This window comes from Anomaloglossus baeobatrachus, chromosome 9, assembly GCF_048569485.1.
Source record: "Anomaloglossus baeobatrachus isolate aAnoBae1 chromosome 9, aAnoBae1.hap1, whole genome shotgun sequence".
In the NCBI taxonomy this organism is placed as follows: domain Eukaryota; kingdom Metazoa; phylum Chordata; class Amphibia; order Anura; family Aromobatidae; genus Anomaloglossus; species Anomaloglossus baeobatrachus.
The window spans coordinates 224,353,599-224,378,391 of record NC_134361.1 but is presented as its reverse complement, the minus strand read 5'-3'; the positions used below and the strand labels follow the sequence as shown (position 1 = coordinate 224,378,391).

General features: G+C 51.0%; 1 protein-coding gene across 1 annotated transcript; it reads right to left on the bottom strand.

The window, feature by feature from the left end:
• Positions 1 to 299: 299 nt before the first annotated feature.
• On the bottom strand, positions 300 to 21,136 carry ZBTB43 (zinc finger and BTB domain containing 43). The gene is made up of 2 exons (XM_075323000.1): positions 21,057 to 21,136; positions 300 to 2,475 (listed from the first exon to the last, which is right to left on the bottom strand). Exon 2 carries the CDS (start codon positions 2,451 to 2,453, stop codon positions 1,050 to 1,052), a length of 1,404 nt encoding a protein of 467 aa, XP_075179115.1. The 5' UTR covers positions 2,454 to 2,475; positions 21,057 to 21,136; the 3' UTR covers positions 300 to 1,049.
• Positions 21,137 to 24,793: the final 3,657 nt, after the last annotated feature.

Sequence of the window (24,793 nt, the reverse complement as noted above, 5' to 3'; positions counted from 1 at the left end):
CTAAGCCGGGTGTATGCACCATGGCTTCAAAGACGCTCGTTGCCCTTGATCGGAAGTCGTCCGCACTACCGGGCATGTGCACTAAGCCGGGTGTATGCACACTGGCTTCAAAGACGCTGTCATTGATCGGAAGTCGTCTGCACTTCCAATCATGCGCACTAGTCCTCTCTGAAGTCGGGACACATACACCCGACTTCCGAGCAGTGGCCATGACCGAAAGTGTGGACGACTTCCGATCAAAGGCAACGAGCGTCTTTGAAGCCAGGGTGCATACACACGGCTTACTGCGCATGACCAGAAGTGCGGACGACTTCCGATCTTCGGCAGGGAGTGTCTTTGAAGTCAAAGTGCATACACCCGGCGTCAAAGGAGCTCAATGCTGACAGGTCCACAGGGGCGTGCTAACATGCTAAGTGGCCCGACTAGCCAGGGAAGTAACGCCCCTGTGACTAGTTGCCGCCCTCATTAGCATATCATAAACGATCTTTGTAAATACGTTTTCTAAAAATCTGTTTAATGTTGCTGGGACAGTTAGCAGGGATTCTAGATATGCACCCAGAACGGATCGTGGATCTGGGTGCACTTGGGACCCGGCAGGTTCCCTTTAAATCAAAGATGCCTTTTATTTAGGATCTGCCTCCCACTAACTGCTCTCAGTCTGGCAGACCCCTAGTTATGTATCTATTAAATAGATCACCACTGATTTGGCTAGTGTAGTGCCGCTGTAAAAAAACGGCATTGCTGGGTGCCATGTTCCCCGATCATCTGATCTCGGGGAGGTCTTCTTTACCAAAAGGTGTTTGCAGGAAACGATTTTTATTTGCATTCATTGATCGAACATGTCGCGTCTTCCTAATTTTTTCCCCCTAATAATAAGCTCCCCCTTTTGGATGTGAACTCTTATCCTAATAGCAGGCACCAAACTGAAATGACTATTGCGAATTCTAATTTGCTTATTGCTTGAACACATTTTTCTAGTGTTTGCCGAGCCAAGAGCGTATGGAGAGATGCTGATCGACGTACAGGAGTATAAAAAGACGCCGGCGGGTTCAGCTCTCGGCCTGGGGCTGCTCTCCTTTCGAGGCGTGGTAGGACTTGGTACAAGACGTTACGTGCCGGTGAAAACTGTCCCGCCACATAAACCGCTTGCCACATATATTGCACTCGTAAGGCTTAATCCCCGTGTGAATCTTCATGTGGCCTACCAAGTGATGCTTCATTTTGAACTTCTTACCGCAGACCCCACATCCATACGGTCGCAGGCCGAGGTGCATGCTCATGTGTCTATCCCGCTGGCTCTTGTGTGTAAAGCTTTTACCGCACTGGCAAGGATACAGTTTATAGACGACTGCGGTGAAGCCGGGGGATGAGGTCTCTTCTTTAATATCTGTAGAAATGTCTAAGCCTTCCCCAAATGCTCCTGAGGTGTTTGATGTGCCATGTCCCTCCAGATGGTCCTCACGTTCTCCTGAAAACTCTTCCATAGAGGCCCCGTAAAAATCAACATGGTCGTCATAATGGATGTTGTTGCCGCCACCGCCGTGTCCTTCTGACTCTACCACCTTCTTATTACAGAAGTCAAAACTGTCCACAACTCCTGAAGGTTGGATTGGAGGATCAGACTGGGCTAAGTTCACAGACTCAGAAACATGGTCCTCGAAGGGTGGGTGCGCCTCCACACCTTCACATTCCTGCTCGAACCTTTCGGGTTTTACTTGGACCCATCGTTTGTGAGACATGATGCTTGGCTTGAGGTACAGAGGACGAGAGTAGTGATAGTCGGCGCTGTCGCTGGCACCTTCTTCGCCATCTTGGCTGGTCATCTCCGTACTCAGCTGGTCGTGTTCTGTGGAGGAGTTGCTGGGCAGGTACTCGTGTTCGGTGAGTTGAGAAGACAGCTCATCATCCTTCGGACTTTCTTCTTCATTCTCACCGTCTCGTATGTCTTCACCCTTCCTGAACTCCGGCTGGGAACATGACCCGAGCTCAAAGTTTTCACCAAGGCCATTGTAGTTGCTGCTGCTGGGGGACTGGTGGTCATTGCTGACATTGGACTTCTGACACAGAAGTGTTGGGTTACCTTCCAGGAGCTCCGTGCATTTGTCAACGACGTGCCACATCTGGAGGAAACTTGCTGCCGTCAGATAACTCACAATCTCCTGAGGGGGTAACGCCAGTCTTCCAGTGTACGAGGACAGGAGGATGTTCTCAAAGACCCTCGGATTCATAACGTCAGGAAGTACCACCCTCCTGCTATTCTTAAGCAGAACCTGGTCGCAGAAGTACGGCGAGCTGGCTGCCAAGACGGCTTTGTGGGCTCGGAACAGGTGGCCTTGTACCACAATGGATATGTCACATAACTGACCCAACTGGCGCTGCTGATTCAGCTTCTGAAGGATGGTATTGGAGAAATCGGGAAACTCGACCCGGAAGGTGTTCATTCCAGGCTCCATTTCATCACAAGTTCTTTGAATTCTGCAAAGAAGAAAACATAGACATGGTGAGCAAATCCAACAGGTTCAGCATTAAAGGGATTAACCCATAAACAATATTACCCCCATTGCACTAAATAGATAAGAAATGCATAATCGATGGGGGTTTTGCCACCAAACACGAAACGGGGTCCCCAATTCCCCCGTAATAATGAAAGGTTAATGAGCACTAGTTAATTCACTGTCTTTGAGTGTGACGGAGATATCCGAGCGATAAACTCCATCACATTGAGGACCAGAAGGTCCCTAATTTTAGATTCCAGTAGTTACATCTCCCCCAAATAAATATTCATCACAGATCCTAATGCATGCACAGTCCTTTAGATATTAGAAGTTTTGGATTTGAAGGCAATAGAACACACAGCGGGTGAAATAAATATTTAACACATCCCTAATTTCCTAATTAAATATATTTCCAAATGGGCTATGGAGAGGAATTTCTCACTCAACAACCCATCCAATCCACGCAGGCAAAGAAATCAAACCATAGATGACCCCTTTCTCAAACATCATTACCAAGGTGTCACACAAGAAACATCTCATGATGGGTAAAACCAATGAGCTGTCTCAAGATCTTCACAACCTTATTGTTGCAAAACATAACAACCCATCCAATCCACGCAGGCAAAGAAATCAAACCATAGATGACCCCTTTCTCAAACATCATTACCAAGGTGCCACACAAGAAACATCTCATAATGGGTAAAGCCAGTGAGCTGTCTCAAGATCTTCACGATCTTATTGTTGGAAAACATACTGATGGGATTGGTTACAGAAGAATTAACTACTGAAGGCTCCAGTAAGCACGGTTGGGAACATAATCTGGTAGTGAAAAGAACATAATTTCACTATAAACCAGTCATGAACAGGTGCTCCCTGACGGAGCAGTAAAAACAGTTATCCGAAGAGTTGTCCAAGAGCCAAGAACCACCTGTGCAGAGCGACAGAAAGATCTGAAATCAGCAGGTACAATTATTTCAAAGAAAACAATAAATTATCCCCCCCCCCCCTCCATGTCCTGTATGCACGCTCCTGTATGTACGCTCACTATGCAAGACTTAACTGACGAACAAAAAACAGGTTCAACCGCGTTTAAAGTTTGTGCAAAAACATTTAGACAATCCTGGGAGAATATAGTCCTGTCAGATGAGACCAAAATTAAACTCTTTGGATGCCATAATACATATGATGTTTGGGGGCCAAAAGGCAAAATCACCCCAAAAATACCAATAGTGAAGTGTGGAGGTGGGAACATCATGGTGTGTGGCTGTTTTTCAGCATACAGCACTGGCATACTATAATTGAAAGAACTATGAATGGACAAATGTACTGAGACATTTTTGATGAAAAATCTGCTGTCATCTACCAGGATGATGAAGATGAAACGAGGGAGGACATTTCAGCAAGACAATGATCACAAACACACAGCCAAGGAAAGAAAATAAATCTGCTAGAATGGCCGAGCCGATCACCGGAGCAGAATCCAACAGAAAATGTCTGGAAGGAACTAAAGCTCAGAGTTCATAGAAGCAGCCGGGACCTGCAGGATGTGAGGAGTGTGTGGAAGAGTGGGCCAAACTCCCACCTGAGCAATGCAGGGACTAGTGTCTCCATACAGGATGTGAGGCGTGTGTGCGGAAGAATGGGCCAAACTCCCACCTGAGCAATGCAGGGACTAGTGTCTCCATACAGGATGTGAGGAGTGTGTGCAGAAGAATGGGCCAAACTCCCACCTGAGCAATGCAGGGACTAGTGTCTCCATACAGGATGTGAGGAGTGTGTGCGGAAGAATGGGCCAAACTCCCACCTGAGCAATGCAGGGACTAGTGTCTCCATACAGGATGTGAGGAGTGTGTGCGGAAGAATGGGCCAAAATCCACCTGAGCAATGCAGGGACTAGTGTCTCCATACAGGATGTGAGGAGTGTGTGCAGAAGAATGGGCCAAAATCCACCTGAGCAATGCAGGGACTAGTGTCTCCATACAGGATGTGAGGAGTGTGTGCGGAAGAATGGGCCAAAATCCACCTGAGCAATGCAGGTGACTAGTGTCTCCATACAGGATGTGAGGAGTGTGTGCGGAAGAATGGACCAAACTCCCACCTGAGCAATGCAGGGACTAGTGTCTCCATACAGGATGTGAGGAGTGTATGTGGAAGAATGGACCAAACTCCCACCTGAGCAATGCAGGGACTAGTGTCTCCATACAGGATGTGAGGAGTGTGTGCGGAAGAATGGGCCAAACTCCCACCTGAGCAATGCAGGCGACTAGTGTCTCCATACAGGATGTGAGGAGTGTGTGCGGAAGAATGGGCCAAAATCCACCTGAGCAATGCAGGTGACCAGTGTCTCCATACAGGAAGTGAGGAGTGTGTGCGGAAGAATAGACCAAACTCCCACCTGAGCAATGCAGGCGACTAGTGTCTCCATACAGGATGTGAGGAGTGTGTGCGCAAGAATGGGCCAACATCCACCTGAGCAATGCAAGTGACTAGTGTCTCCATACAGGATGTGAGGAGTGTGTGCGGAAGAATGGACCAAAATCCACCTGAGCAATGCAGGCGACTAGTGTCTCCATACAGGATGTGAGGAGTGTGTGCGGAAGAATGGACCAAAATCCACCTGAGCAATGCAGGTGACTAGTGTCTTCATACAGGATGTGAGGAGTGTGTGCGGAAGAATGGGCCAAAATCCACCTGAGCAATGCGGGTGACTAGTGTCTCCATACAGGATGTGAGGAGTGTGTGCGGAAGAATGGACCAAAATCCACCTGAGCAATGCAGGTGACTAGTGTCTCCATACAGGATGTGAGGAGTGTGTGCGGAAGAATGGACCAAAATCCACCTGAGCAATGCAGGTGACTAGTGTCTCCATACAGGATGTGAGGAGTGTGTGCGGAAGAATGGACCAAAATCCACCTGAGCAATGCAGGTGACTAGTGTCTCCATACAGGATGTGAGGAGTGTGTGCGGAAGAATGGACCAAAATCCACCTGAGCAATGCAGGTGACTAGTGTCTCCATACAGGATGTGAGGAGTGTGTGCGGAAGAATGGACCAAAATCCACCTGAGCAATGCAGGCGACTAGTGTCTCCATACAGGATGTGAGGAGTGTGTGCGGAAGAATGGACCAAAATCCACCTGAGCAATGCAGGTGACTAGTGTCTCCATACAGGATGTGAGGAGTGTGTGCGGAAGAATGGACCAAAATCCACCTGAGCAATGCAGGTGACTAGTGTCTTCATACAGGATGTGAGGAGTGTGTGCGGAAGAATGGGCCAAAATCCACCTGAGCAATGCGGGTGACTAGTGTCTCCATACAGGATGTGAGGAGTGTGTGCGGAAGAATGGACCAAAATCCACCTGAGCAATGCAGGTGACTAGTGTCTCCATACAGGATGTGAGGAGTGTGTGCGGAAGAATGGACCAAAATCCACCTGAGCAATGCAGGTGACTAGTGTCTCCATACAGGATGTGAGGAGTGTGTGCGGAAGAATGGACCAAAATCCACCTGAGCAATGCAGGTGACTAGTGTCTCCATACAGGATGTGAGGAGTGTGTGCGGAAGAATGGACCAAAATCCACCTGAGCAATGCAGGCGACTAGTGTCTCCATACAGGATGTGAGGAGTGTGTGCGGAAGAATGGACCAAAATCCACCTGAGCAATGCAGGCGACTAGTGTCTCCATACAGGATGTGAGGAGTGTGTGCGGAAGAATGGGCCAAAATCCACCTGAGCAATGCAGGTGACTAGTGTCTCCATACAGGATGTGAGGAGTGTGTGCGGAAGAATGGACCAAAATCCACCTGAGCAATGCAGGGACTAGTGTCTCCATACAGGATGTGAGGATGTGTGTGCGGAAGAATGGGCCAAAATCCACCTGAGCAATGCAGGCGACTAGTGTTTCCATACAGGATGTGAGGCGAGTGTGTGTGGAAGAATGGGCCAAAATCCCACCTGAGCAATGCAGGCGACTAGTGTTTCCATACAGGATGTGAGGAGAGTGTGTGTGTGTGTGTGTGTGTAAGAATGGTCAAAATCTCACCTGAGCAATGCAGGTGACTAGTGTCTCCATACAGGATGTGAGGAGTGTGTGCGGAAGAATGGGCCAAAATCCCGCCTGAGCAATGCAGGCGACTAGTGTTTCCATACAGGATGTGAGGCGAGTGTGTGTGGAAGAATGGGCCAAAATCCCACCTGAGCAATGCAGGCGACTAGTGTTTCCATACAGGATGTGAGGAGTGTGTGCGGAAGAATGGGCCAAAATCAACCTGAGCAATGCAGGCGACTAGTGTCTCCATACAGGATGTGAGGAGTGTGTGCGGAAGAATGGGTCAAAATCCCACCTGAGCAATGCAGGGACTAGTGTCTCCATACAGGATGTGAGGAGTGTGTGCGGAAGAATGGGTCAAAATCCACCTGAGCAATGCGGGTGACTAGTGTCTCCATACAGGATGTGAGGAGTGTGTGCGGAAGAATGGGCCAAAATCCACCTGAGCAATGCGGGTGACTAGTGTCTCCATACAGGATGTGAGGAGTGTGTGCGGAAGAATGGGCCAAAATCCACCTGAGCAATGCAGGTGACTAGTGTCTCCATACAGGATGTGAGGAGTGTGTGCGGAAGAATGGACCAAAATCCACCTGAGCAATGCAGGTGACTAGTGTCTCCATACAGGATGTGAGGAGTGTGTGCGGAAGAATGGACCAAAATCCACCTGAGCAATGCAGGTGACTAGTGTCTCCATACAGGATGTGAGGAGTGTGTGCGGAAGAATGGACCAAAATCCACCTGAGCAATGCAGGCGACCAGTGTCTCCATACAGGATGTGAGGAGTGTGTGCGGAAGAATGGACCAAAATCCACCTGAGCAATGCAGGTGACTAGTGTCTCCATACAGGATGTGAGGAGTGTGTGCGGAAGAATGGACCAAAATCCACCTGAGCAATGCAGGTGACTAGTGTCTCCATACAGGATGTGAGGAGTGTGTGCGGAAGAATGGACCAAAATCCACCTGAGCAATGCAGGTGACTAGTGTCTCCATACAGGATGTGAGGAGTGTGTGCGGAAGAATGGACCAAAATCCACCTGAGCAATGCAGGTGACTAGTGTCTCCATACAGGATGTGAGGAGTGTGTGCGGAAGAATGGACCAAAATCCACCTGAGCAATGCAGGGACTAGTGTCTCCATACAGGATGTGAGGATGTGTGTGCGGAAGAATGGGCCAAAATCCCACCTGAGCAATGCAGGCGACTAGTGTTTCCATACAGGATGTGAGGCGAGTGTGTGTGGAAGAATGGGCCAAAATCCCACCTGAGCAATGCAGGCGACTAGTGTTTCCATACAGGATGTGAGGAGAGTGTGTGTGTGTGTGTGTGTAAGAATGGTCAAAATCTCACCTGAGCAATGCAGGTGACTAGTGTCTCCATACAGGATGTGAGGAGTGTGTGCGGAAGAATGGGCCAAAATCCCGCCTGAGCAATGCAGGCGACTAGTGTTTCCATACAGGATGTGAGGCGAGTGTGTGTGGAAGAATGGGCCAAAATCCCACCTGAGCAATGCAGGCGACTAGTGTCTCCATACAGGATGTGAGGAGTGTGTGCGGAAGAATGGGCCAAAATCAACCTGAGCAATGCAGGCGACTAGTGTCTCCATACAGGATGTGAGGAGTGTGTGCGGAAGAATGGGTCAAAATCCCACCTGAGCAATGCAGGGACTAGTGTCTCCATACAGGATGTGAGGAGTGTGTGCGGAAGAATGGGTCAAAATCCCACCTGAGCAATGCAGGGACTAGTGTCTCCATACAGGGTGTGAGGAGTGTGTGTGGAAGAATGGGCCAAACTCCCACCTGAGCAATGCAGGCGTCTAGTGTCTCCATACAGAATGTGAGGAGTGTATGTGGAAGAATGGGCCAAAATCCACCTGAGCAATGCAGGCGACTAGTGTCTCCATACAGGATGTGAGGAGTGTGTGCGGAAGAATGGGCCAAAATCCACCTGAGCAATGCAGGGACTAGTGTCTCCATACAGCATGTGAGGAGTCTGTGTGCGGAAGAATGGTCCAAAATCCACCTGAGCAATGCAGGTGACTAGTGTCTCCATACAGGATGTGAGGAGTGTGTGCGGAAGAATTGGCCACAATCCACCTGAGCAATGCAGGTTACTAGTGCCTCCATACAGGATGTGAGGAGTGTGTGTGTGGAAGAATGAGCCAAAATCCACCTGAGCAATGCAGGTTACTAGTGTCTCCATACAGGATGTGAGGAGTGTGTGTGGAAGAATGGGCCAAAATCCACCTGAGCAATGCAGGTTACTAGTGTCTCCATACAGGATGTGAGGAGTGTGTGCGGAAGAATGGGCCAAAATCCACCTGAGCAATGCAGGTTACTAGTGTCTCCATACAGGATGTGAGGAGTGTGTGTGCGGAAGAATGGGCCAAAATCCACCTGAGCAATGCAGGCGACTAGTGTCTCCATACAGGATGTGAGGAGTGTGTGCAGAAGAATGGGCCAAAATCCACCTGAGCAATGCAGGAACTAGTGTCTCCATACAGGATGTGAGGAGTGTGTGCGGAAGAATGGGCCAAAATCCACCTGAGCAATGCAGGAACTAGTGTCTCCATACAGGATGTGAGGAGTGTGTGCGGAAGAATGGGCCAAAATCCACGTGAGCAATGCAGGCGACTAGTGTCTCCATACAGGATGTGAGGAGTGTGTGCGCGGAAGAATGGGCCAAAATCCACCTGAGCAATGCAGGAACTAGTGTCTCCATACAGGATGTGAGGAGTGTGTGCGGAAGAATGGGCCAAACTCCACCTGAGCAATGCAAGTGACTAGTGTCTCCATACAGGATGTGAGGAGTGTGTGTGCGGAAGAATGAGCCAAAATCCACCTGAGCAATGCAGGAGACTAGTGTCTCCATACAGGATGTGAGGAGTGTGTGTGCGGAAGAATGGACCAAAATCCACCTGAGCAATGCAGGCGACTAGTGTCTCCATACAGGATGTGAGGAGTGTGTGTGCGGAAGAATGGGCCAAAATCCACCTGAGCAATGCAGGTGACTAGTGTCTCCATACAGGATGTGAGGAGTGTGTGTGCGGAAGAATGGGCCAAAATCCACCTGAGCAATGCAGGCGACTAGTGTCTCCATACAGGATGTGAGGAGTGTGTGCGGAAGAATGGGCCAAACTCCACCTGAGCAATGCAGGTTACTAGTGTCTCCATACAGGATGTGAGGATGTGTGTGCGGAAGAATGGGCCAAAATCCACGTGAGCAATGCAGGCGACTAGTGTCTCCATACAGGATGTGAGGAGTGTGTGCGGAAGAATGAGCCAAAATCCACCTGAGCAATGCAGGGACTAGTGTCTCCATACAGGGTGTGAGGAGTGTGTGCGGAAGAATGGGCCAAAATCCCACCTGAGCAATGCAGGCGACTAGTGTCTCCATACAGGATGTGAGGAGTGTGTGCGGAAGAATGGACCAAAATCCACCTGAGCAATGTAGGTGACTAGTGTCTCCATACAGGATGTGAGGATGTGTGTGCGGAAGAATGGGCCAAAATCCACCTGAGCAATGCAGGCGACTAGTGTCTCCATACAGGATGTGAGGAGTGTGTGCGGAAGAATGGGCCAAAATCCCACCTGAGCAATGCAGGCGACTAGTGTTTCCATACAGGATGTGAGGCGAGTGTGTGTGGAAGAATGGGCCAAAATCCCACCTGAGCAATGCAGGCGACTAGTGTCTCCATACAGGATGTGAGGAGTGTGTGCGGAAGAATGGGTCAAAATCCCACCTGAGCAATGCAGGGACTAGTGTCTCCATACAGGATGTGAGGAGTGTGTGCGGAAGAATGGGTCAAAATCCCACCTGAGCAATGCAGGGACTAGTGTCTCCATACAGGGTGTGAGGAGTGTGTGTGGAAGAATGGGCCAAACTCCCACCTGAGCAATGCAGGCGTCTAGTGTCTCCATACAGAATGTGAGGAGTGTATGTGGAAGAATGGGCCAAAATCCACCTGAGCAATGCAGGCGACTAGTGTCTCCATACAGGATGTGAGGAGTGTGTGCGGAAGAATGGGCCAAAATCCACCTGAGCAATGCAGGGACTAGTGTCTCCATACAGCATGTGAGGAGTCTGTGTGCGGAAGAATGGTCCAAAATCCACCTGAGCAATGCAGGTGACTAGTGTCTCCATACAGGATGTGAGGAGTGTGTGCGGAAGAATTGGCCACAATCCACCTGAGCAATGCAGGTTACTAGTGTCTCCATACAGGATGTGAGGAGTGTGTGTGTGGAAGAATGAGCCAAAATCCACCTGAGCAATGCAGGTTACTAGTGTCTCCATACAGGATGTCAGGAGTGTGTGTGGAAGAATGGGCCAAAATCCACCTGAGCAATGCAGGTTACTAGTGTCTCCATACAGGATGTGAGGAGTGTGTGCGGAAGAATGGGCCAAAATCCACCTGAGCAATGCAGGTTACTAGTGTCTCCATACAGGATGTGAGGAGTGTGTGTGCGGAAGAATGGGCCAAAATCCACCTGAGCAATGCAGGCGACTAGTGTCTCCATACAGGATGTGAGGAGTGTGTGCAGAAGAATGGGCCAAAATCCACCTGAGCAATGCAGGAACTAGTGTCTCCATACAGGATGTGAGGAGTGTGTGCGGAAGAATGGGCCAAACTCCACCTGAGCAATGCAGGCGACTAGTGTCTCCATACAGGATGTGAGGAGTGTGTGCGGAAGAATGGGCCAAACTCCACCTGAGCAATGCAGGTTACTAGTGTCTCCATACAGGATGTGAGGATGTGTGTGCGGAAGAATGGGCCAAAATCCACGTGAGCAATGCAGGCGACTAGTGTCTCCATACAGGATGTGAGGAGTGTGTGCGCGGAAGAATGGGCCAAAATCCACCTGAGCAATGCAGGAACTAGTGTCTCCATACAGGATGTGAGGAGTGTGTGCGGAAGAATGGGCCAAACTCCACCTGAGCAATGCAAGTGACTAGTGTCTCCATACAGGATGTGAGGAGTGTGTGTGCGGAAGAATGAGCCAAAATCCACCTGAGCAATGCAGGAGACTAGTGTCTCCATACAGGATGTGAGGAGTGTGTGTGCGGAAGAATGGACCAAAATCCACCTGAGCAATGCAGGCGACTAGTGTCTCCATACAGGATGTGAGGAGTGTGTGTGCGGAAGAATGGGCCAAAATCCACCTGAGCAATGCAGGTGACTAGTGTCTCCATACAGGATGTGAGGAGTGTGTGTGCGGAAGAATGGGCCAAAATCCACCTGAGCAATGCAGGCGACTAGTGTCTCCATACAGGATGTGAGGAGTGTGTGCGGAAGAATGGGCCAAACTCCACCTGAGCAATGCAGGTTACTAGTGTCTCCATACAGGATGTGAGGATGTGTGTGCGGAAGAATGGGCCAAAATCCACGTGAGCAATGCAGGCGACTAGTGTCTCCATACAGGATGTGAGGAGTGTGTGCGGAAGAATGGGCCAAAATCCACCTGAGCAATGCAGGGACTAGTGTCTCCATACAGGGTGTGAGGAGTGTGTGCGGAAGAATGGACCAAAATCCACCTGAGCAATGTAGGTGACTAGTGTCTCCATACAGGATGTGAGGAGTGTGTGCGGAAGAATGGACCAAAATCCACCTGAGCAATGCAGGCGACTAGTGTCTCCATACAGGATGTGAGGAGTGTGTGCGGAAGAATGGACCAAAATCCACCTGAGCAATGTAGGTGACTAGTGTCTCCATACAGGATGTGAGGAGTGTGTGCGGAAGAATGGACCAAAATCCACCTGAGCAATGCAGGCGACTAGTGTCTCCATACAGGATGTGAGGAGTGTGTGCGGAAGAATGGACCAAAATCCACCTGAGCAATGTAGGTGACTAGTGTCTCCATACAGATGGCGTCTGGAAGCTTCATCACCAACAAAGGCTTTTGTTCAAAGTATGAAATAAATTTCTCATTATTACACATCACTTAATTTATGGACATCTATGGTTTGATTTCTTTGCCTGTGCGGATTGGATGGGTTGTTACCAACATCTGGTGAAAAATTCATATCAATAGCAGCTTTTAGAAATATATCGTGTGCAATACGTATTTCATCCGCTGTATGGATTGGGTGACCCGACTTACGCAGGCTAATAACACCGGTCAACAACAAAAAAATATTTTTTCTGTATCTGGTTTAAAAATGGGTGGTATTAACTAATTTTGGGGTGCTGATTTTAGTGGAAAAGTCGGATTCTTTCTATCACGTCACATTTAATAGGTACACAGCATTTTAAGAAAGATGAGAAGAAACTATTAGGCCTACTTAAAAGCAACACTGTCAATGTCATAAAGTCGTAATGATAACTCAAAGGCGTAATAATAGCAATAGCACTTCATGTGGGCAAAATGGGCTGCTGAGGCTTTCCTTCTGTATGCAGTCTCATCAGTCTCCCCACACAACATTCAGCAGTCACTCAGGTTACCCGCCACCAGCTGGAGTCCTCCACCCGAGACTGCAAATCAACTGAGTGAGGGCACCACTGATCGTGCGGCTCACTTCAGTCACTCGGGCGACTTGCTGTCACAGTTGGAGGATCCAGCGGTGGCCGCGGTAACCTGAGTGACGTCACTGCCGATAGCGCGACTCACTTCAGTTGCTCTGTGGAGCTTACAGTGAGCGGCGGTGTTCTACGGCTCCTGTCAGCTTCCGATGTAGCAGAGCTGGAAGCATCATGGGACCTTGTGTGGATTACATCGGACCTGGACAGCTGTTTGGGGATTAATAAAGTGGTGAAAGAGGGTGATTTTTTTGTCTTTTATTCCAAATAATGGATTTTTTCGGGTGTATGTGTTTATTTACTTTAACTTACAGGTTAATCATGGGGGTGTCTCATAGACTTTCCTCCTCCTCACTCAACTCCTTCAACAATCCATCAAACTTGATGGTTGTTCGCTCTCCCGAGTCTCACAAGCTCGTTGCCTTGGAGTAACCCTCGACTCTGCTCTATCCTTCAAGCCACACATCCAAGCCCTCTTCCCCTCATGCCGATTACAACTCAAAAATATCTCCCGGATCCGTGCTTTCCTTAACCAAGAATCAGCAAAAACATTAGTGCATGCCCTCATCACCTCCCGCCTCGACTACTGCAACCTCCTGCTCTGTGGCCTTCCTTCCAACACTCTTGCACCCCTCCATTCTATCCTAAACTCTGCGGCCCGCTTAATCCACCTCTCCCCTCGCTACTCCCCAGCCTCGCCACTCTGCCAATCCCTTCACTGGCTTCCCATCGCCCAACGACTCCAGTTCAAAACATTAACAATGACATACAAAGCCATCCACAACCTGTCTCCTCCTTACATCTGTGACCTAGTCTCCCGGTACCTACCTGCACGCAACCTCAGATCCTCACAAGATCTCCTTCTCTACTCCTTTCTTATCTCCTCTTCCCACAATCGCATCCAAGATTTCTCCCGTGCCTCCCCCATACTCTGGAACGCTCTACCTCAGCACATCAGACTCTCCACTACCGTGGAAAGCTTCAAAAGGAACCTGAAGACCCAGCTCTTCCGACAAGCCTACAACCTACAATAACCCTCAGTCCAGTACACCACTGCGCAACCAGCTCTGTCCTCACCTATTGTACCCTCACCCATTCCCTGTAGACTGTGAGCCCTTGCGGGCAGGGTCCTCTCTCCTCCTGTAGACTGTGAGCCCTCGCGGTCAGGGTCCTCTCTCCTCCTGTAGACTGTGAGCCCTTGCAGGCAGGGTCCTCTCTTCTCCTGTAGACTGTGAGCCCTCGCCGGCAGGGTCCTCTGTCCTCCTGTAGACTGTGAGCCCTCGCGGGCAGGGTCCTCTCTCCTCCTATACCAGTCTGTTTTGTATTATTAATGATTGTTGTACGTATACCCTCTTTCACTTGTAAAGTGCCATGGAATAAATGGAACTATAATAATAAATAATAATAATAATTATAGACGCCTGCCATGATTAACCTACGACTTAGTGGCAGCTATGGGCTGCCATTAACTCCTTATTACCCCGATTGCCACCGCACCAGGGCAATTCGGGATGAGTCGGGTACAGTCCCGGGACTGTCGCATCTAATGGATGCGACAATTCCTGGTGGCTGCTGGCTGATATTTTTAGGCTGGGGGGCTCCCCATAATGTGGGACTCCCCATCCTGAGAATACCAGCCTTCAGCCGTGTGGCTTTACTTTGGCTGGTATTAAAATTGGGGGGGACCGCATGCAGTTTTTTTTTTTTATTATTTATTTCACTGCACAATATAAACCCGCCCACCGGCAGCTGTGATTGGTTGCAGTGAGACAGCTGTCACTCAGCGTGGGGGCGCGTCTTAATGCAACCAATCATAGGCACCGGTGGGCGGGGGAAGCAGTGAATACGAAATGAAATAATGAGAAGTCGGCATTTTCAAAAGCAGGAGAAGCTGCCAGAGCAGTGTGACAGCGGTGCAGCACCACGCCGGTGAGTATGAAAGAGGGGGTGAGAGGGAGAGACAGACCGTCAGACAGAGAGAGACAGACCGACAACATTGATTTCAATGGGTGGAAAATGCAACCAAAACGCACAAAAGAAGTGACATGCTGCTTTTTTAAACGCATCGATTTTGTCAAATATTTGGCATCCAAAACGCTGTGTTTAAAAAAAAATCAACGTGCGCATGGAATGTGCTGACTTCTCATAGACTTTGCTGGGGAAGCACAACGCATGTAGTTTAAAATGCTGCGTAAACGCATGACAAAACGCAACGTACGCACACAGCCTAACAGAACCTAAGTTTTCTGGAAAAAAGTCAAGGTGCGAATGTAAAAAATGAATTTTCAATGATATTCTCCAGCCCATTTCTTTGTAGGTTTGCAATAACTCATTGACTATGGAGACATAGTCATCTTTATTGTTACCCAAGAAGCAATCAAGGAGGACCAGGCAGATGACTCGTGCGTCTTGAGATTTGACTCGAACATTTTATCTTTTAGCAATGCGGTCCACTGAATATGCCTTCCTTTAACTTAGCTGCACTCAATTTTGGAAACATATCAACTAAATGACTGAAAGCCTGACCCTCTTTATCAAGAGCTGTCACAAAGTTCTTGATCAACCCCAGCTTTATATGTAGAGGCGGCAGAATTATTTTGCTTGGATCGACCAGTGGGATATATTTGACATTTTCTTTTCCAGGAATGTACAATTCCTTCACAGGCCATTCCTTGACTGTGTAGTGGTTCTTGGTGTCTCGGCTTTTCCACAGACACAAAAAGCAGCAGAATTTAGTAAAAACACCCTGTAAACCTAAAAACAGAGCAAATCTGCCATTCATGATCTTTATATTTCACAAATGTGTTTGTGTACTTTCACACTTGCGTTCAGCGCAGTCCGTCACAATGGAGAATAGCGCAGTCCGTTAACGCACTGCGCTATTTTCCATAGACTTGTATGGACGACGCACTGTAACGCAAGTGTCAGCGTTGCATCCGCTGGACGACGCAGCGTCGTTATTTTGACGCTGCATCAGGCGGAGGGAACGCAGCATGTAACTTTTTTTGAGCAGCGCAATCCGTAGGATTTCACTGCGCATGCTCTTTTTTTTTTAAATCACATAAACTTTATTTTTTCTCTCGGTGGTCGAACGTTCAGCTGAGCGCACGACCGCCGGCATGTGAGAGCGCTCAGCTCAGCGCCCGACCGCCGGCATGTGAGAGCTCTCAGCTGATCGCCCGACCGCCGGCATGTGAGAGCGCTCAGCTGATCGCCCGGCCGCCGGCATGTGAGAGCTCTCAGCTGATCGCCCAGCCGCCGGCATGTGAGAGCTCTCAGCTGATCGCCCGACCGCCGGCATGTGAGAGCGCTCAGCTGATCGCCCGGCCGCCGGCATGTGAGAGCTCTCAGCTGATCGCCCGGCAGCCGGCATGTGAGAGCTCTCAGCTGATCGCCCGACCGCCGGCATGTGAGAGCGCTCAGCTGATCGCCCGACCGCCGGCATGTGAGAGCGCTCAGCTGATCGCCCGACCGCCGGCATGTGAGAGCGCTCAGCTGATCGCCCGACCGCCGGCATGTGAGAGCGCTCAGCTGATCGCCCGGCCGCCGGCATGTGAGAGCTCTCAGCTGAGCGCCTGGGAGCCGGCATGTGAGAGCTCTCAGCTGATCGCCCGGCAGCCGGCATGTGAGAGCTCTCAGCTGATCGCCCGGCAGCCGGCATGTGAGAGCTCTCAGCTGATCGCCCGGCAGCCGGCATGTGAGAGCTCTCAGCTGATCGCCCGGCCGCCGGCATGTGAGAGCTCTCAGCTGATCGCCCGGCCGCCGGCATGTGAGAGCTCTCAGCTGATCGCCCGGCCGCCGGCATGTGAGAGCTCTCAGCTGATCGCCCGGCCGCCGGCATGTGAGAGCTCTCAGCTGAGCGCCCGGGAGCCGGCATGTGAGAGCTCTCAGCTGATCGCCCGGCAGCCGGCATGTGAGAGCTCTCAGCTGAGCGCCCGGCAGCCGGCATGTGAGAGCTCTCAGCTGAGCGCCCGGCAGCCGGCATGTGAGAGCTCTCAGCTGATCGCCCGGGAGCCGGCATGTGAGAGCTCTCAGCTGAGCGCCCGGCAGCCGGCATGTGAGAGCTCTCAGCTGATCGCCCGGCAGCCGGCATGTGAGAGCTCTCAGCTGATCGCCCGGCAGCCGGTATGTGAGAGCTCTCAGCTGATCGCCCGGCAGCCGGCATGTGAGAGCTCTCAGCTGATCGCCCGGCCGCCGGCATGTGAGAGCTCTCAGCTGATCGCCCGGCCGCCGGCATGTGAGAGCTCTCAGCTGAGCGCACGACCGCCGGCATGTGAGAGCGCTCAGCTCAGCGCCCGACCGCCGGCATGTGAGAGCTCTCAGCTGATCGCCCGACCGCCGGCATGTGAGAGCGCTCAGCTGATCGCCCGGCCGCCGGCATGTGAGAGCTCTCAGCTGATCGCCCAGCCACCGGCATGTGAGAGCTCTCAGCTGATCGCCCGACCGCCGGCATGTGAGAGCGCTCAGCTGATCGCCCGGCCGCCGGCATGTGAGAGCTCTCAGCTGAGCGCCCGGCAGCCGGCATGTGAGAGCTCTCAGCTGATCGCCCGACCGCCGGCATGTGAGAGCGCTCAGCTGATCGCCCGACCGCCGGCATGTGAGAGCGCTCAGCTGATCGCCCGACCGCCGGCATGTGAGAGCGCTCAGCTGATTGCCCGACCGCCGGCATGTGAGAGCTCTCAGCTGAGCGCCTGGGAGCCGGCATGTGAGAGCTCTCAGCTGATCGCCCGGCAGCCGGCATGTGAGAGCTCTCAGCTGATCGCCCGGCAGCTGGCATGTGAGAGCTCTCAGCTGATCGCCCGGGAGCCGGCATGTGAGAGCTCTCAGCTGATCGCCCGGCAGCCGGCATGTGAGAGCTCTCAGCTGATCGCCCGGCAGCCGGCATGTGAGAGCTCTCAGCTGATCGCCCGGCAGCCGGCATGTGAGAGCTCTCAGCTGATCGCCCGGCAGCCGGCATGTGAGAGCTCTCAGCTGATCGCCCGGCCGCCGGCATGTGAGAGCTCTCAGCTGATCGCCCGGCCGCCGGCATGTGAGAGCTCTCAGCTGAGCGCCCGGGAGCCGGCATGTGAGAGCTCTCAGCTGATCGCCCGGCAGCCGGCATGTGAGAGCTCTCAGCTGATCGCCCGGCCGCCGGCATGTGAGAGCTCTCAGCTGATCGCCCGGCCGCCGGCATGCGAGAGCTCTCAGCTGATCGCCCGGCAGCCGGCATGTGAGAGCTCTCAGCTGATCGCCCGGGAGCCGGCATGCGAGAGCTCTCAGCTGATCGCCCGGGAGCCGGCATGTAAGAGCTCTCAGCTGAGCACCCGGCAGCCGGCTTTTGAGAACGATCAGCTGAGCGGCCGGCCGCTGGGTGATCAGCTGATCGTTCACAATAGTCGACTGCCAGTAAAACTGTAAAGAAAAAAAAAAGCTTTCCGTTGTTTTGTACGATCCGTTGCATCCGTTGTGTCATTATATGCAACGCATCCGTTGCATCCGTCACATAATGCAATGCAACGGATGCCGTTCAACACAAGTGTGAAACTAGCCTTTGTTTGCTTTTGTTGTAAACTTTACACACACAAAGCAGAAGTTATCAGGATGGTTTACGCAACAACAACGACGACGTTGAGCACTTGCCATTTTGCTGTAATTAAAAAAAGACAAGAATTTTAAAAGGGTCTCACCGACGCTAAGAAATCCACATTTATATACCGTTCAGACATTTCACTCTTTCCCAAGCTTTACATATCATTGGGCAATATTATTTCATTGAGCAATACCACAGACGCCCGATTAATTATATTCCGCAATATCAATCATATAGGACGCCTGCCCTCTGGGGATTGTTTATAGCTTTTTACACTGGGCATTAAACCAAAATGAATACTATCACATGCTTAGTCGGTGATTCAATCATTTAAAGGGAACCTGTCACCAGAATTTTTGAATTAAACTAAAAGAATCCCCTTCTGCAGCTCCGGGGCTGCATTCTAGAAAGGTTCATCTTGCTACTGGCCTCCCTTTCAGACCTAAATAACCACTTTATAAAATCTTACCTTTTGGTATGCTAATTAGGTTTTCTTGCCACGGGGGCGGACTGTATTGCATCCGTTATTCCCCCTCCTGTCGCTGTTCGCCATCCCCCAGTGTTCATTTACATACATGAGGCCGCCGCCCTTATGTAACGCAGTGCCCCTGAGTTCTCGCGCATGCCCAGTGGCAATATCGCGGGACTGAGCCTTGTGCAAATTGCGAGCGCTGGTGAGGTTATTGCGCAGGAGCAAGATTATGGGTGGCGCTGGAATGTCATCACCAGCGTCATCCAAGTACCCGCCCATAATCTCGTGCTCGCGGTAGTAGGTAACGTGGATGATATGGCTAGCGCATAACGGTGAAGGCAGAGGGAAAAGCGTGGGCACGAGATTATGGGCGGGTACTTGGATGATGCTGGTAATGACATTGCAGCGCCACCCATAATCTTGCGCCTGCGCAATAACCTCACCAGCACTTGCAATTTACACAATGCTCAGTCCCGCAATAGTGCCACTGGGCATGCACAAGAACTCAGGAGCAGTGCACTGCGTTACATGAGGGCGGCGACCTCATGTATGTACATGAACAATGGGGGACGGCGAACTGCGGCAGGAGGGGGAATAACGGACGAAAAACAGCCCGCCCCAGTGGCCAGAAAACCTTATTAGCATACCAAAAGGTAAGATTTTATAAAGTGTTTATTTAGGTCTGAAAGGGAGGCCAGTAGCAAGATGAACCTTTCTAGAATGCAGCCCCGGAGCTGCAGAAGGGGATTCTTTTAGTTTATTTGCGAAAATTCTGGTGACAGGTTGTGATACCAATGTGATATGACTGAAGAATGAGTGCGATTAGATAGGGATCATAATCAAAAGATATAGTGATCCCAGATATTATTTGATCCATCAATAATTCCGTATCAGAGAGAGATGTCCTCTGGCTGACCCATTTTTATACCATGATGAAGAATACGTGTTAGCAGATCTTGAACAAACCATGATTATGAGGAAGTAACGTTTACAGTTCAAAAGTCAGGAAACTTGTGGTTAGTTGACAACAGATGTAAGGAAACTGGCATGTAAAATTCACGGCTCCTTGCAATATCTCCAGGAAACTGTGGTCGGCCAGTTGTCAACTGGCAAAATGTGCAGGGAGCTACTGGTGCCCACAGCAGCTTGTGGTCAAGTTACATGAACACGACTCAGCTGTCACATGCTGGTCACCTATTCACCACTCAGTGCACACGACGTACAAACTTTCCTAGAAAAACACCGGACTCGCTTAATGAGACGGGGACATTTTCAGGACGCTCAAGTGGACGCACTATTCCTGTGATGCAGATGTTGTTTCCTTCTCACTAATCAAGTCCCTCCAATGAGAAAGGCGTGCTACAACATACGGTAATGTTGATGCATATTTCTGTTATTGTGTAAGATTCTATGACTATAAAGTAGTTCTAATGCCTATGTACTATTGATTATTCATGTGCTATTAAAATAAATAGTATTTTGCTATAAAGAATCTTAGTATTCGTGTCTGATTAGGATATCAGTGAGCGCTTCATAAGTACGGGCTTTCAGCCCCATTTTAGGAGAATTTAGCAAGACACAGGCTCCCTTTAAAACAAAAAAGAGGGATTGCGGTGACAAAGCAAGTACACAAAATAAATTTTAAAAATCTGCAATATCTAAAAACTCCTACGTGATACACCATTTCTGACGGTATATTTGGAATCTGGAGGCAAAAATACATATGATTTGCTATATTACAAACCAAATGCAATTTTGTTGTTGACTAGTGTAATCCCCACTTGTGAGGGGTCACATGACTAGGGGACAAACCAGTTGTACGCTACATTCATTGCTAGGCTGATCAGTAAAAATCCTCATCATGCATTTCTGGGCACCACGTCCCTGTTTTGGGAGACGGCACAGCCGCTATCGTTGTGTAGCACCGGAACAATGTGACAACAGTATTACTGGCAATGACTGACCTACTGTGCAGACATGAATTAGCCGTGTTCTTCCTTTAGGCCAACGTGCACTCACATTTTCCAGCCCAATCCACCTCCACATGTGCAAGTTCTGCAAAACTAGAAGAAGGAAATAATAATAAAAAAAAATCAGTTAGTAATTAAGCAAATGTATAATCCCATTAAAGGGTTATTTCTTATCCATTGGCAGGGGTCTAATTGCTGGGACCCCCAGAGATCCCAAGGTAGGGGATCTGCAGCCTTGTCCTGACTGGGGCAGCGTTCTACATGCTTGGCTTCATTCATTCTCTGTGGTTCTGCTGTAAATAGCTGAGCGCTGTACACAGGAGTCCTGTAGACAATGACCGGAGCAGAGGTTGAGCATGCACAAGATGGAGATGAGATCCCAGAGAGCCCGAGGTTGTGGATCTGCAGCCCTGTCCTGACTGGGGCAGAATTGTCCATACTCTGCTTTATTCATTCTCTGTGGGACTGCAATAAATAGCTGAGTGCTGTACACAGCAGTCCTATAAACAATGACTGATGCAACGGTTGAGCATGCACAGTATGGAGATGGGATCCTTATGTCGGTGGGGTCATATCGAAAGTGACGCACATCCGGCGTCACTTTCGACATTGTACTGTGTAAATGCTAGATGATACGATAAACGAGCGCAAAAACGTCGTTATTGTATCATCGTTGCATTCACCGACATTTCCATAATGCCGGTGCCGCGACAGGTACGATGTTGTTCCTCGTTCCTGCGGCAGCACACATCGCAGTGTATGAAGCCGCAGGAGCGAGGAACATCTCCTTACCTGCCGCCGGCGGCAGTATGCGGAAGGACGGAGGTGGGCGGGATGTTTACATCCTGCTCATCTCCGCCCCTCCGCCGCTATTGGCCGCCTGCCGTGTGATGTCGCTATGACGCCGCACGACCCGCCCCCTTAGGAAGGAGGTGGGTCGCCGGCCAGAGCGACGATCGCAGGGCAGGTGAGTGCATGTGAAGCTGGCGTAGCGATAATTTTCGCTATGCCATCTATCACATGATATCGTACCTGCGACGGGGGCGTGGACTATCGCGTGCGACATCGCAGCATCGGCTTGTGATGTCGCAACGTACAAAGCCCGCCTTAGAGATCCCGAGATCGGGGCTCTGCAGTCATGTCCTGACTGGGGCAGCGTTATGCATGCTCGGCTTCATTCATTGTCTGTGGGGCTGCTGTAAGTAGCTGAGCGCTGTACATTGTAGTCCTATAGACAATGACTGGTGCAGAGGTTGAGCATGCGCAGGATAGAGGTGGGATCCCCAAAGATCACGAAGTCACAGCCCTGTCCTGACTGGGGCAGAGCTGTGCATGCTTGCCTGTCGCTTAATTCATTCTCTATGGGACTGCTGTAAATAGCTTGGTACTGTACACAGCAGTCCTATAGACAATAACTGGTGCAGTGGTTGAGCATGGCAGGATAGAGGTGGGATCCCTGAAGATCACGAGGTCGCAGCCCTGTCCTGACTGGTGCAGTGGTTGAGCATGGCAGGATAGAGGCGGGATCCCTGAAGATCACGAGGTCGCAGGCCTGTCCTCACTGGAGCAGAGTTGTGCATGCTTGCCTGTCGCTTAATTCATTCTCTATGGGACTGCTGTAAATAGCTCGGCACTGTACACAGCAGTCCTATAGACAATGACTGGTGCAGAGGCTGAGCATGTGCGGGATCGTGGTGGGATCCCCGAAGATCACGAGGTTGCAGGCCTGTCCTCACTGGGGCAGAGTTGTGCATGCTTGCCTGTCGCTTAATTCATTCTCTATGGGACTGCTGTAAATAGCTCGGCACTGTACACAGCAGTCCTATAGACAATGACTGGTGCAGAGGCTGAGCATGTGCGGGATCGTGGTGGGATCCCCAGTGATCAGTAAATTCGCCCTTATCCTGTATATAGGGGATAACTTGGTTTGTTTGCAACAACTGGACACCTTTCATTCTGCACAGTGTATACAGCTCTGATGCAGAACCATAGGTCTCCATGGTTACCGACTACAAATAAACCCTGCATTATCTGCATACTGGCTGCTCTACAAGTCTGTGCCCTCAATACGCACGTATATGCGGACCACCATGGTCCATATCAGACACAAAGTGAAATATACACTGACGTACGGCACGTATGTGTGTGAGCAGGTGAATAATGCATCCATCCATGCAGGGCTGTTATACTACAGGTGTGTGTCTGCCGTATGGAGGCACTGTGCACCCTGTGACAAGCCTGATATGTCCGTGCTGCAGCATTAGCTCTATTTCTAGCAGTATCAGGCGCCATGGTGACACTACCTGTCCCGGCAGCGCCGCTCCTCACATCTCAGCCCGAGGATCGGCCACCTCCAGCCGCCGGAAGTGCTCGCATCGCTCTCAGGCCGCGACTGACACGAGCACTTCCGCATCTGCCGCGCACGGCTCCGCCTCTTCCGGCTGACGTATGTAACCCCTTCTTCGCTAGCAGTGGACGAGTCTGGTTCCGTGGCTCCGCCCCTCAGCACACAGGCACTGGCAGCATGGACAGAGGATAGGCACTGGCAGCTGGACAGAGGATAGGCACTGGCAGCATGGACAGAGGATAGGCAGGTGATGGGAAACTGCGAGTCTGCGGCTCCAGCCCCGTCTACAGCGTCCAGACCACATGGTGCCCCCGTCTACAGCGTCCAGACCTCATGATGCCCCCAATCTACAGCGTCCAGACCTCATGGTGCCCCCGTCTACAGCGTCCAAACCTCATGGTGCCCCCAATCTACAGCGTCCAGACCTCATGGTGCCCCCGTCTACAGCGTCCAAACCTCATGATGCCCCCAATCTACAGCGTCCAGACCTCATGGTGCCCCCAATCTACAGCGTCCAGACCTCATGGTGCCCCCGTCTACAGCATCCAGACCTCATGATGCCCCCGTCTACAGCGTCCAGACCACATGGTGCCCCCGTCTACAGCATCCAGACCTCATGATGCCCCCGTCTACAGCATCCAGACCACATGGTGCCCCCGTCTACAGCATCCAGACCTCATGATGCCCCCGTCTACAGCATCCAGACCTCATGGTGCCCCCGTCTACAGCATCCAGACCTCATGATGCCCCCGTCTACAGCGTCCAGACCACATGGTGCCCCCGTCTACAGCGTCCAGACCTCATGATGCCCCCAATCTACAGCGTCCAGACCTCATGATGCCCCCAATCTACAGCGTCCAGACCTCATGGTGCCCCCGTCTACAGCGTCCAAACCTCATGATGCCCCCAATCTACAGCGTCCAGACCTCATGATGCCCCCGTCTACAGCATCCAGACCTCATGGTGCCCCCGTCTACAGCGTCCAGACCTCATGATGCCCCCAATCTACAGCGTCCAGACCTCATGATGCCCCCGTCTACAGCGTCCAGACCTCATGGTGCCCCCGTCTACAGCGTCCAGACCACATGGTGCCCCCGTCTACAGCGTCCAGACCTCATGATGCCCCCGTCTACAGCGTCCAGACCTCATGATGCCCCCAATCTACAGCGTCCAGACCTCATGATGCCCCCGTCTACAGCGTCCAGACCTCATGATGCCCCCGTCTACAGCGTCCAGACCTCATGGTGCCCCCGTCTACAGCGTCCAGACCTCATGATGCCCCCAATCTACAGCGTCCAGACCTCATGGTGCCCCCGTCTACAGCGTCCAGACCTCATGATGCCCCCAATCTACAGCGTCCAGACCTCATGGTGCCCCCATCTAC